Source organism: Vanellus vanellus, assembly GCF_965231255.1.
Source record: "Vanellus vanellus genome assembly, chromosome: 2".
Classification (NCBI taxonomy): Eukaryota; Metazoa; Chordata; class Aves; order Charadriiformes; family Charadriidae; genus Vanellus; species Vanellus vanellus.
The window spans coordinates 3,883,620-3,897,520 of NC_138906.1; the positions used below are offsets into that span (position 1 = coordinate 3,883,620).

The 13,901-nt window shown below is 46.4% G+C and overlaps 2 protein-coding genes across 2 annotated transcripts in view; both read left to right on the forward strand.

Moving 5' to 3' along the window:
* Window positions 1-2,262: 2,262 nt before the first annotated feature.
* Window positions 2,263-7,658, forward strand: HIGD1A (HIG1 hypoxia inducible domain family member 1A). The gene is made up of 4 exons (XM_082499672.1): window positions 2,263-2,307; window positions 3,983-4,090; window positions 5,788-5,922; window positions 6,663-7,658. The coding sequence occupies exons 2-4, from the start codon at window positions 3,988-3,990 to the stop codon at window positions 6,710-6,712; spliced, it is 288 nt and encodes a 95-aa protein (XP_082355798.1). The 5' UTR covers window positions 2,263-2,307; window positions 3,983-3,987; the 3' UTR covers window positions 6,713-7,658.
* A 1,972-nt stretch (window positions 7,659-9,630) lies between these two features.
* The window catches only part of CCDC13 (coiled-coil domain containing 13), a gene marked incomplete at its 3' end in the record, with an annotated part of 35,598 nt that continues 31,327 nt past the window's right edge, over window positions 9,631-13,901 (forward strand). The window contains exon 1 of the mRNA XM_082499354.1: window positions 9,631-9,894. Within this exon, the coding sequence (XP_082355480.1) occupies window positions 9,677-9,894 (218 nt within the window). The 5' untranslated portion in view covers window positions 9,631-9,676. The remainder of the gene's footprint in view (window positions 9,895-13,901) is intronic.

The window sequence follows — 13,901 nt, forward strand, 5'->3', positions numbered from 1 at the left end:
CCTGTACCATCTGGCGTGCTCTATGAACTCCAAACCGCCCTGGTAAAAATGAGAGAACAGAGCAGCAGCGATGGTCACAGCTCTGGACACAACCTGCCCTGTGGCAGGTGGGTCCACAGAGAGAAATATGTTGTTTTTACCCATTTCCATGTTCACTGCCATCAGCTGGTGTACATGTGTGCTTGCATTTAAAAGATATCCTACAATTAATATGTATGGGCAACATACACATTAAGAGACAGCAAAAAGCTGCTCCCAAATCCGAGGCACAAGACGCACACAGAGACGCTACAGGTAACAGCAGTTTCATTAGCCCAGCAATTAAAATGAACTAAGTTTTTGTTTTTAATTGAGTTTCTCCCCTGAAGCACATAGTGCGGCGCTGCAGGGAATTAAATGTGCCTCTGAGAGTCACTGGAGAAAGTAGCCTTCACTGTAATTTATTACAAGATTTTAACTCAATTCAGGAGCTCGTAATTGCATTGATTATTTTTTTCTTTCAGACTCTGTAGAGCTCTAATGGCTTTGGCAATTAAAATAACCAGATTACCAGTAATGGGAAGCACATTTAGAGAGACACAGTGGAATTAAAAAATGGTTACCTGAGCCACTTTCTTTTACACTGCCGAAAATGCTGCATGTCAGCTGCGAGCAGCCCTGCAGGAGCAGCGGCTCTGCTTCCCCCCGTGCTCGGAGATGGGGAGTCACAAACACTGCAACAGTGCACTGCAAAACTGGGCAGAGTTTTCAGAAAAAGGACTTTTCTTTGCTGTTTTGGTCTGACGAGCTGTCCCTGGGCTTAGGGGAGAGTTTTAGGCATCTTCAGGATTCCAGGGGCTTTTTCCTCCTGCACCAGAGACCAGTTCGCTTAAAGTCAGGAGCAATTTCTAGGTTGTCTTTGGGCTTCAAAATCCACTGCTTCGCATACAGTGGGGGTGAAGCCAGCTCTGCTTAAAAGCTGAAATTCAGGAAATAATAGTCAATGAGACAAACCACTGGCAGGAAAAAGAAGATCAGACCAAGGGAAAAACAGGCTCTGATTTTGCCCTCTGCTAAAGACCTGATGTCAAAGTGTGGGTTTATACTGACATGAGAAGTTTTTGAAGTGAAAAGCCACCAAGTTGCCGAAAAAGCTGTAGGGTGCTTTTCCATCCTGCAAACTGCAGCCTAAACCCCCACTTTTGAGAGTGAAACAAGTCGCTGAGTCCAAGCCAGAGTCTCCATGTTTTGCAAACCCAAATTATTCCTGCCCTGTTGTTCTCTGAAAAAATGGATTTGTTACCTCCTGTGCAATAGCCAATCTCACACGCCAGGATGAAACATTATTTATTTCAGAGTTGCGCAAGGCTGGGTGCTTGGTGGTTCAACATGAATCAAGCACCCCAAACAGTACTCTCGGTGCGGTTTATATACACGTTTTATAAAATCAGCACCTCCTATCTATATTTGATTGGTTAGTAATTTACATATTATTGTACAACCGAGTTATAGCTACTACAGGTGCTCAGAGGAAGGGTCTTCACCTGGGCCAGGGTCTTCTTGACCTATGGGTGTGATTTTTAGTATTATAATGAAGGTAGTCCAGCTTAGGACACTCAGATTTTTCACTTTTTTGCCAAGTTGGCTAAACTTTTCAAAACACACAGATTAGTAGCATTTCCAAGGTCCGGATGCTCGAATGCTCCAGGATGTTTCATCTCCAGAGTGAGATGATAAAAACAATACTTGCTTTCCTTGATTGGGAGTTCTTTTAGTAATTTATCCTTGACAGATTCAAAGAGAATCTTCATTATCCGTGAGAATGTACCCATAGCCTCTCAACACTAATTACTATTGACTATTTTGAGAATACGCTTCCGTAACGCAGCCACGCTCGGGGGAGGGGGAAGGCCCCCCCACTTCGGGTATGGCCTCCTCCAGCTGCCCGTTTCCGAGTTCCGTCCCCCACCCCGCAGCGCCCCCTAACGGCGGGGCGGGCTAGGCGCCACCACCCCCGCTCCGCCCCCAACTCCGCCCCCGTCGCAATGCAGAGAGCCCCAAACTGGGCGCCCGAGGTGACGTCACGTCCTTCCCCTCCCCCTGACCATATAAGGACGCGGCATGAGGGTCCCCCCTCCGGATTGGCTGGCGGTGGGCGGGGCTTGCCGCGCGGTACGCTGGGAGCTGTGGTTCTCCGGCGGGGCCGGCGGGCGCCAACGCGGAGGGGGCGGAGCCAACCCGGCCAATAAGAGCCGGGGGGCGGGGCCAGGCGCAGCAGACGCCGGCCGGTATCGGGATCGATAGAGGGGGAGCGGCAGCAGCGGCGTGGTGAGGGCCGGGGGATCCCGGGGGGGATCGGAACGGGGGAAACCGGGAGCCATGGGTCCGGGAGAGACCCCGGGCGAGGCGCTCGGGACAGACGTAGGGGCAGAGGCCCTGTGTGGGGTGGAGGCGCCTGGGCCTGGCGTAGGGCTGAGGCCCGGTGTGGGGTGCGGGGACCTGGGGCTGGGGCTGGGGCAGGGCAGCGGCCCGGTGCGAGTCTGGGCGGGGGAAAGACGGGCTGGTGGGGGGCCACGGCCACCCCCTTACCCGGAGGGACGCTGGGATCTGTCACTTTGCCCACCCGTGTCAGAGCTGAAGGTCGCGGGAACCTATTGGAGTGGACGAATGGATTCACTCCTCGATACCCTTTTCCCGTGCAAGGCTCACCTCTGGCTGTCTCCACCTCGCCTGGGGCGCTCTCATGTTTCCTTCTCTGAATGAGCTGGGCTAAAATATAACATATTTAGCAAATAAGGGTAATTGTAGCAGGCACTGAGAGACCAAATCCTTGGGCCTGCAGAGGAGGCGGTTTGCACGTGGAGTTTAACAAAACCAAGTCAGCCTGCTGAAACGGATGGGCACAAAATGCCGCGTAACCAGGGAACACGGCCGCGGTTGAAACGCATCTCTCGCATGTGTTCGCTAGCCCGCGTTTAATTAAATTCCTGTTGCCCAATTTCAAGAGCTTAGGGTGCTTCCCCGGGAGGCCGAGCTGTATTTTGCTGCCAAGTGCGTTGATGGTAAAACTGGAATAAAACCAGTAGAGATTTTTCTAGCAGAGACCTTTGTGATGTTGCTGGGCTAATTGTGCTGGCAGAAACGGGCACTAATTGAAGAATGATGCTATGCCAGGCACTGGAGAAGGAATGGGTCTTGGTGTAACCTGTGACAGGGACAGTGGGACAAGCTGGCAAATTTTGTCATGTGGTCTTGCTGGGTGATGATGAGTGTAGAGCCCTTCTTGCTGCTGCTTTTTTTTTTTTTTCTCCTTGGGGACAGGTGAGAAATCACCTGTGCCGCAATGAAAGCTCTGCTCATCTTCCTGAGGTGTCCCCACATGAGTCTCTGCCTGTTGAGGGCTTCAAGGCTCGCTCTGGCTCCTCGGCAGCTGCTGTTTTACACTCCGTGCTCTCCAGCGGGAGTTTGAAACTCTGCTGCAGTGGTGAACGAAGCAGGATCGGCCGTAGTAGGGGCTGACAAGGTGCTGACCTTCCACAGCGGTTTGTGCGTTCCACCCAGAGTGCTTCGGTTGCCACTCCTGGCAGCGAGCAAAAGGGGAGGAATAAACTTTTCTGAGGTCAGAGCGGCTGTTAAGAAATAGCCTGTGAAAGCCAAGCGGTGTGGTGGAGGATGGAAGGCTGACAAAGAAAGGCAGGCAGTGACCAAAGCTTTCAGTCGCTTCTGAAATGGTGTGAAAATGGGTGGCAGGAATTTGTTGTTTCACTACTTCTTTTTTTCCTCCTGTCCTTACCTCTACTAGTGTGCAATGATCTTGCTTCCCAACACTTCACTTGATTTAAATCATCTGTATGTCTCTCATCAGCTTGAGTCTAGCTCTCGTGCTTGTACCTCACTACGTGGGCATTTGTGATGGGTGGAATATACAAGGGATTCTCTTTTTCTAAAAGTTCTCTGAACTTGGTGTTTCTAAAACCTGAAGAGAGACTCTTTGTCTTTGCAGCCACCATGTCATCCGGTCAGGAATCCGTTTTCACCGAGTATGAGACTGACACCAGCCAGACATCGAAGCTGTTAAGAAAATTTAAAGAGACGCCATTTGTACCCATTGGTAAGTTTAAAGATGAAGGAATGTGGTTATTTAGTTCTTTCTCTTTGTGGGCAATCAGTATGGTAAACACTGTCGCAGCTCACCGTTTTCCTGGGAATGGGGAATTACATTGAAATTACTTCCTCCAATAGGCTTTCTCTGTGGTGACAGCAGTACTCCTCTGGCCTGGAATGGTATTTGTTCTGCAAGAAAAAGGGCAATTAGTGAGGCCTTTTGTCTTAAATGGAAAATCCAGAACCTACAATTACAAGGGAAGAAACCAAACAAACCCTGAAAGGCCATTTAGGTGAGCTTAAGAAGCATGTTCCGGTGATCCTGTTAGGTGGTAAGGAGTGTGTTTTGCAGCTGTTTTGGAGTTACTGGAAATATGTGATCACTACAAAGTGACTTTAAAGCTAACAAAATACAAACCAGAAGTATCTAAAATACAGCCCGACTGCTAAACATTTCACCCTTCTCTCCTGCCATCCCTCTGTTTAAAATACCAGTTTTTAGTAGGTTTTGTGGTACTGTAGCTTGAGGAGGTTGTTAAAGTTCTCAGCCTCTCTGCCAAGACCCTGAAAAAGCCTCCGAGGGGAGAGAGGATCAGTCATGGTCATCCTGAGAACTTTCCTCCCATCAGGAACTGCCTCTGACATGAGACACGTTTTGATTTCCAGCCACCTTAAATGGAGAGCAGTGGGGTCACTTAGGGTGAACTGCTTCAAGCGTTTGCCAGCAGATCGCTGTCACTGCTTTCACGGGTCACAGGACTTTGCTCTCCATCTCGCCAGAGTGTACTACCACCTCCGCAAGTTCAAGTTCTCCCAAGCAGATTGGCAGAACTTATCTCCCACCTGTGTTGGAGCTAGTTTGAAGGCCCTAAAACTCTTAATTGGTATTTAATTGAAGCTACTGGGTGGATCATGCACCAGTGAAGTGAGGGTTTACGGCTTCACAAGTGGAACTGGTAACACTCCTGTTCAGGGAAACAAGCTGTCTGGGCTCTCGGCAGTAAAATATATACAACACTTAAAACTTGGCAGCTTCCTTTGAACTATGTAAATAATCATCCTAAATATGGAATGCAGTGGATGGGATTGGGAAATTTTGTGCGTTTCTGCTCTGTATTGTGTGAGAGCATCGGTGTGCGCAGGTTGGGGCTGGCACAGCCAGGGCTGCGTTGGGTCTGTTGAAGGACTAAAAGTGAGCCCCAGCCCTGTGGAAGAGACCTTGCTGAACCTCTCTTCTCCACAGCACGGGACAAATAACGTATGACTTGTTCTGACCCAGTGAAATCCAGCCAACCATGACAGCACCCAAAATAGCAACCTCAGCAGACCGGTGCATACGTCAGGGTGCATCTACACGCCGAGTGTCCCAGCTGCAGCCGAGCGGTGTTCCTGGGTGTGAGCTTCCTTCCAGGAAAGGGCGCAAGCAGCATTTGCGCTTTCTGAAAAATATCCAAGAAACTCTTTGACACCTCAAGCGACTGCTGTGGCATTTTCACAGTAGTGGAAATCTCTCACTCTTCTCTGCACTGACTTGAGCATTAAATGAGATGGCGCTCGAGTAAAAACAGTAGACAGGCCAAGATTTGCCATCTACGTGAAAACAGAGTGATTAGATCAAAATGTGATTATTTCCAGGATTTCAGGGTGTTACTTCAGACATCTTGGTGACTTGGATACTGACTCACAAGACTCCTTGTCTTGTAGGGATGGCTGGCTTCGCCGTGGTGGTTGGCTATGGGCTGTACAGACTGAAGCACAGAGGTGACATGAAAATGTCGCTTCACCTGATTCACATGCGTGTGGCAGCCCAGGGCTTCGTTGTGGGAGCGATAACGTGTGGTACGTACCGAAGGGGAGAGGCTGTCCTCAGCACTGGTGAACCATGGAGAACCTCTTGCATATCTTCTCCTTGTGCATAATACAGCGTGCACAAAATATCCTCGGGGTGCAAGTGTCCAGGCCATTATATTTCAGGATGTTTATGCTCATTACTGGTGTTTGCTCAGCCTTCCTAGAGTAATTTGATGTTTAAGTACACATATTCAATATTAAACTGCACTAGTTTTGAGAGTAGAAGTTTGGAATACTTTTAGACGTGGGAAGTATTTGGGGTTCTGCAGGTGGTTAAATTGGAGGCAAAGAAAAAAAACCAAAGACTATCTGATGTTAATATTTTCCCTTGTAAATATGTTGCTGTTTCTGAATTTAATGCACTAGAAAATCAGCTTGCATAGCCTATGGTGGTATTTTCAGGCCTGGAATATCCCACAAAACACTGTTTGTCTATACTTTATTCCCAGAAGGTACAACAGAAAAGCTTGACTTTAAATGCAAAGCAAAATAGAATTGGCTGAGGATCTGCATTCTCATATACAGTATATTTTCCTATCCTCTTTCTCTGTATATGAAGAACTTTGTAGTGTTCATCACCACTCTTTTTTTTTTTTTTTTTTTTTTTTTTAAAAGAGCTGAAGAGGAAGAGAAACATTATTTCTATTTCTCTCTTACTGTTCAGATTTTGAAACCCATTATTTCCTATTTAATCCAGCTTTCTAACTGGGTTTATATTTGTCTTGTAGGTGTGCTGTATTCAATGTTTCGGGAGTATGTGGTGAAGCCCAAGGAATAATGGAAAGATGACCGAAATCTCTCTCCTGGTGGTAGCCTGTGTACTGCAGCTACAAACCTCATATCGAGGGGTTCTTGAGAAAAAAAAAAAAATACATGGTATTAGAGAATTGCCCTATATCTATTTCGTGTATGGTACACTGTGTTGAAGCTGGCAGCCTAAATGATTGCACCCTGGGGAGCGGGTTATCAGGATCTGGTTCTTTCTGATTGACACTGCCATATCCCAGTTTTTAGGGGATATAGTAGAGTACAATCCCTTTATCTTCCCCTCGACTTCCAACTCAGTCCTAAAATTGGTGACTCCTTTTTGCTGCCGTTGCCCAAAACCACAAAATCTGAACTAGCTTCTGGTAGGCCTCAGGCAGAACGTCTGTAAAATAGTGTTGTCGATGCTTTGCTGCCATTTTCTATCCTGTATATTTGTCAGCCTCCAGCTTTGTAATTCAGAAGCTTCCAGTAGCACTAGATGACTTCTAAAATATTGAGAGAGATATAAACATCTATTTTTTTTTTTTTTTTTATTTAAGGCATGAGATAAGTATTTGGTATGTTGCAGCTATTTAAAAGTTATATTTATTCATTGTTAATGAAGACACAGGCTCCCTATTTTTGCTATAGATTTTCAGACTCTTGGATTACTATATTTTGTAACTTTATTTACAGTGTTCTTCTGAATAACATTTAAATGTAACCTTTAAAATACATATTGTGAAAACTAAACCTTGATTTGGTGTTCTAATGCTTTTTGTTAAGGTGTATGATCTAGCTCAGATTCCTGCAGTATCATTCCCTACAGAAATTTTAAAACACTTAAATCTGAAAAGCCCTCATCATCCTCAATGAGGTGTTAAAACCCTTCTCTGTAAATTGCCACTGTTACTTGACACTCGAACCCCTTGTATCTCCAACAGCAGTCACAAAAATAAATGTGTTGATAAAGCCAATTTGTAAAAACCTCATTTTCTCCTATTAGCTTACATTCCATGGTGACAGTATGATGTCTCTTTGTAATAAATACTGCAGGGTAGATACTGCACCTCTGTGTGTGACATGTACAGAGCAGCGGGAGATGAAATATGAATAAACGTGTGAGCACTGCAGATAACGAGTGTTTGGCTATGGATTTGGGGGGGGGGCTCCCCCTGTGCATGCAGCCTCCTGCGGACGGATGGGTTGAGCTTATATATCTGAATAAAAATCACCTGAGGGGGTGCGATGGTACTGGAAAGGGCATTCCCAGCCGGTACAGCACTTTACTTGACTGCTTCTCTCACAGGTCTCCCTCACCGGGGTGGAGCTGGGGAGGGGGTGAAGAGACGCCCCTCCATCGCTCAGAGGCCTTTTCCTGTAACTGCCCTCCTCCCCAGCGTGGAGCGGGATAAGGAGCAGCCCCGTTCCCGTCACCGCCGTAACCCCGAGAGGCCGGGCTTTCTGCTGAAAGGGGAGGCGTTGCGGCCGGCAAACGCTACGGGAAAGCAGCGGCTGAGGGGAACTGTCATGGCGGCGGGGGCTGAGGGGAAGGGTGGGAGCCCCGCCCCGCCCCGCCGGCGGCGTCCTCCCACACACGGCGCATGCGCGGCCCTGCCCTTCCCCTGCCCTTGGCGCCGTTGCTATGGGAACGGCGTGAGGCTGCGGCCCAGCTGGCGGCGGCAGCCGGAGCCCGAGCGGCTGGGCCGGGCCCTGCCCAGGCGGGCAACCGGCGGGAGACGCCGGCCGGGGGGACCCTCCCGCTGCCCTCGGGGCCGGGGAAGGCGGTTTCGGTAGGCAGGGAGGTGGGGAAGGCGCTGGGCCACCGGCTCGGGGGTGGGGGAGGTAGTGCGGCCTTGTCAGGCACGGCCAGGCCGCAGGGCAAGGTGAGCGTTGGGCAGGGAAGAGAGGGAACCCCTTCTCTCCACGCAGTGGCTCTGTGGCAGATCCCTCTGCGCCAGGTTTGGGGTCAGTGTCCAGGTAGGCCAGAGGGATAAAGGTTGCCCCCAGGTCGTCACTCATACCCACGAGGCCCAGGGGCTGACCGGACTCTGCTCTTTGCACTTGTCAGTCCTTACTGCACCTTGTCCACACCCGTGGTTTACCATAGGCAGGGGTGGAAGCAAAGCTGCTTGCAATGCATCTCTGCCCATGTAGGACATACAGGCACACAGCGTGTGTTTTGGCACTTTATTAGGATGATTGCTGCCTTAGTGTGAGAAAAGACCTGCGTTAATTACTCAGTGGAGGGCGTGCCTTTGAAAGTTTTTACTGCTTGTTTTTACTAGACCAAAGGTGCACTAGGTTTTTTGCTGACAGTAAATGTCAAACAGAAGGAGAGGGGGCTGGAATACATCAGAAGGCTGATCGTCTTTAGTCACACTAAGTAAAGCTCTAGACATTTAAATGGGTAACAATATTATCACTTTAATGTTATCGCCTAATGCTTAGAAATTTGGGGGAGAGATGTCAGCCACAATCTGGGTGTCTAGTGCCCAAAGGGAGCACTAGGATAAACAGAAATCTTTCTTCCTCTGTCAGTCCCACATTAACCCCAAAATGGGGGGATCTGCACCTTTCTTTGAAATGCAGAAAGGAAGGCTGGATGGACCTGGGTCACAAACAGCCTATGTTCCCTTTAGTCAATATAATATGGTTGCTACATTCATTTGGATTTCACCCCAACTTGCTCTTCTGTAAAAATTTTATTTAAACAAATGTGGTTTAAAACATTGCTTTTTGAATGCTAGAGTGAAAAAGACCCAAAAACTCTTTTGAAGACTGTTTGAAAGCCATTTATAGAAAAAGGCACTTGAAGCAAGGCAGAGGGGCTGAAGAGCACAGTGGCTGAGAGGAGCAGGTGACAGGGAGACTGTGCAGAGGTCAGTGAGGAAAAACTGCAAAGCAACTGCTAGAAGAGGATGTTTTTCAAAGCAATGTTGGTCTCTGCTCTCTGTCACTTTTTATTTTCTTCTTGTTATGCTTTTAGTAAACAATGGAGTCAAACATAAAAGTGAATGAACATTTTAAAAGCCAGTTTAAGGCTTATCAAGAACAACAGCGAAGGCGGCTGCAGAATTTAATGGAGAGGAAGAAAGAAAAGCAGAACAGTCAGAAGGGTGATAATGGCAACGCACAGGAGGCTTTCAGAATCCCAAATGATCTAAACCTGTTTGAAACAGGACAACCTGTAAATGAAGATGACAGCAAAAGGTAAAGGTGTAGTAGCACCGTTCCTTCAGGAAGTCACAGCAGTGTATTTTGCATATGAACTTATGAAACTCATATTGACAGGGCACTTTCTGCCTTCACATATTGGGCTTTCATTATCCTGAGAAGACTCTTACTGTCCCTAACGTGTTTCTCGTCAGAGCATTGTGATGTGCTCTTTATTATCAGTGTTTTAACAAATGAAGAGCAGAAGGACAGAGGGATTAAGGGCTCCATGCTAGGGGCAGCTAGGTACTATCTGACGAAATCCAGTTATTCAGGATCCCTAACATCCTCTGAACTGTTAGTTAGTTCCTGCCTAGCCTTGCAAACAAACAGGTTCCTTACATGAATAATTTCCAAAGACAGATAACAGCAAAGCAACTAATGGGTGCAAGCCAAAGGCCTGTTGCACAGAAAAGTGTTCCCCTGGCTATCTTTACAATATAGCCTGATTTAGTTAAGATACTTGACAGGGTTATACAAGGTAGCATCTTAAATGTTACTGGGGACAGGGGTTTGGGTCTTAGGTCACCCATTAGGGTAGCATCTGGATTACCAGGACATAGGACATTCTGGTGTGGATCTCCCTTAATCTTGTTTTTGTAGATGAGTGCATAATTCAATTTACTGGAGCAGAGATTTGAAACCCCCAGCTCTGATCATTCATCTTCCTCCTAGGATATAGTCAGTCTTTCCTTCTGACCCAATTATTTTTTATTTTTTTTTTTACAAACTAGAACAGTTGGACATGTCCCAAAGATGTCTGCAGTTACTACAGCATTGGCTATTCAGGGATTTGCTCTGAGTTAGTGGTGAAGCCAGCTGAAGAAATTTCTGCTTGTGCCTCCCCACTTGCAACTGTGCTGATATGGCAGTTTGCTGGAACCTGGATTCACTTTCTGGGGCAAGGGTACTTTTATGTCAAGTCATTTCAGTAATCCAGTTTAAAGCTTAAGCCCCACAGACTGTTTTATTGGCACCACAATGGGGTGATGTATTGTGATACAGGGGCAGGAAGGAGGAGTTGGCAGCTTTGCCAAAACTAGCAGATCATGGGTGGAAAACCACAGTTAGTTATACCTTTGAGGCAGTTTCCCCTCCCAGAATGTGGAGTGGGAAAGGGCACCTTTACCAAAGTTTATCAAGCCTCTAACCAAGGTTTATCAGGCCCTAAGTGCTGATCTTCCCTCTTGGTGACTCTGGGCAGCTCCCTTCTCAGCTTGTTCCTGATGATTGCTTCCTTAAACACCCAAGTGCATAAGCTGCAGCAGAGTTTCCGTGTACGTGCAAGGAGCCCAGGAATGAACCACTGAAACTTTCAGGTGCTTTTGGAAATGTGGTGTTCATGCTGCAAAGGAAGTCTTTGTTGAAACAGAGCTGACCTTCTAGAAACTGGTGCTCTCACCATTGCACCATACATTGTCTTCTTCACATATAGGTCCCTCACCCTGTCTGTCTGATTTGCCAGTGTATTCTGATCTGACCTCCACCAGCTGTCCTATTCACTTCAACGTTTTGTTCTGATAGTATATAGAAGGTTACTATGGAGATCTGATTTTTTTAAATTTTTTTAATAACAGAGAGGGAGACTGGTTCCCACAGTTCAGATTTGTCTGGTGGAGGAGAGGGGCTTTGCTGCTCCCATAGCACACCCTGCTGCAGTGTGCATGCTCTGAGGTGCAAAGCAGAGGAGAGTACCAGCAGTTCTCTGCCATTTGTGGTTCAGTAGTTTAGGTCTGAGTAATTCAAGAGCTATTACTTACCTCTGTTTTCAGTGGCACTGACTGTTAAAAGTCCCCATTTGACATGGCAGGTGTAGCAGATTTTTCTGGATTGTTCTTTGCTTATGTACGTCTGTGTTCAGCAAAAGAGTGGTTATGAGTGTATCAAATCTGGGCAGGATTTGCTTCTGGAAGGGATTCACCAGGATGTACTTTGCAGTATTCCCATGACAACACATTAGAAACTTATTCCAGAATAACAGGACTCCATATGGTCTTCAGTGTCAGTGATTTCAGCATGTGAGTGTTGTTTATAGCAGCGCTTGGAAAACATTCTTCTCTCAGAAGTCTCTCTTCCTCTGAGCCTTGGGAGTTCTTTTTTCCTTCCTCCTGTCCTACTCCCAAATATTGTTTAGGCAAGTGTTTAGCTGACATTTCTCTCTTTCTGTTTTTTTTTGGTTTGGTTTTTTTTTTTTTTTTTTCCTGTAACTTTATCCTCCCTGCTCTGTTTGGTGTATTTAAGATTAAGTGATTTTCCCCGTCACAAGGAGAATCTGTAACAGAGTTGGGAAAGACGCTTACCTGAATTTCAGTCATAGTCCTCACTCACAAGCTTCCCTTGGCTCTGTTTCCTTGAACTAGAGAGAAAAACGTTGCCTTTCTGCAGCCTGTTTCTTTTGGCTGACTTTCTGTAGCTGAGCCACTTGGGTAGAACTTGCTGCCTCCTTTGTAATGTGTAGAGTCACGAGGGGAAGTTTCTCAGAGGCGACCCCAGCTCTGTGCAGTTGGGATTTCTGTCCATCCTACTGTAAGTGCGTTTTCTCAAGACCTGGAAGCCAGCTCTGAGGAAGACATCGGTGATCAGGTGTGTTAAGAGCTTAGAACCATTTTTTCATGTTAATTCCCCAACTGTTAAAAATCTTTTTGTCCATGTGTCTCTAAATCTGCAGTTTTGTTGCTCACTTCTGTGAGTGGTACATGTGGGAATAATACAGTTTTGCCTTTTCTCTGCTCAGATTACTGATTTCTTTCTTCTCCTTTGTAAACAGCTGCCTTTGATCTCTCTTTGATTTGCAGCTTTGAAACAGAAGTGCATTGCTTAATTATGGATTGTGAATCATGTCATAAATTCACTGTGTTGTTTATGGCCGTGCTCTAAGGGGTCATTTATTCTGACATGTGCATATGGAGCATGCATTTAAGAGCTCCAAAGTCCAGTTAGAGCAAAAAGCTTGATAAAACTTTTGAACATAAAAGATTTAGGTGACTGTTCAGGTAGCTGACTTGTCTGCCTGCGGATATCTCTATAGCCACAGGTATATACTGTAACAACTGGACATTATCCAAAACCCTGTGATCATCCAAGCTACCTACTTCTGTTGTAGTCTGGAGCAATCAGTCTATAGGCCAAAGGGGTGGGATATTATGCTGGATTAAGTCACCAAAATGTAGACATTCAGGGTCACACTGTAGATAATGAGTAATGTTAGTAATTCTTGGGGTTGGTTCATATATCTACACATGGGTGGCAAGTGCTGTCTGAGATGCGCTTGATTCTCTGGGCCCCAGAAGTTTTCCCAGGAACCCTGCTTCGTGGCTGCTGCGCTCATGTAGAGGGCTCAGATAATCCTGGGGCGTCTCAAATAGATGCCCGAGTGCCCACAATTGAATTGAGCCCCCGAGGCCTTAACTTCTAGATTTTACACTCAAAGCAACTATCATGGAAGGACAGCAAAGAGATTAAAGTTATTAATTCTCTGGATGTCTTAGAGATGAAACCCATAAATGTTACTAAATGTACTGAAGAATAGGAGAAGCAAGGCCATTTCCTCCTGTTCAGAAGGCTTTTTGCTATTCTTTGTTACTAAATGAATTCCAAAAAGCAACATTAACAATACAAACTGATGCCAGTCCGTCCTGGTGGGATTCCAGGAAAATCAGATGAGGACACAGGAAATTGGTCTTTTGTGAATTGCTGTGAAGCATTCCATTTTAAAGAAAGAACCTCCATAGCAGCTTTTGTAGTTGATGCTCTGTTGGCTTCTTTTGGCTTCAGTAAGTATATATAGTAAAGCCTGAATGTCACGGATGCTGAATGGTGCACAACTTGCCTGGTTTCCTCTGAGGAACCAGATAAGTAAGACTGAGATGAGACGAGACTATTCAGTGACCTCAAGAGCACTGAAAAGATAACTGTGCTGTGATGTTTTGCCCCAGACAACACAAGGAAGTGCATAATTTTTGAAGAAGAAATAAGTTAACTGAATAGATCAGATCATCAGCTTG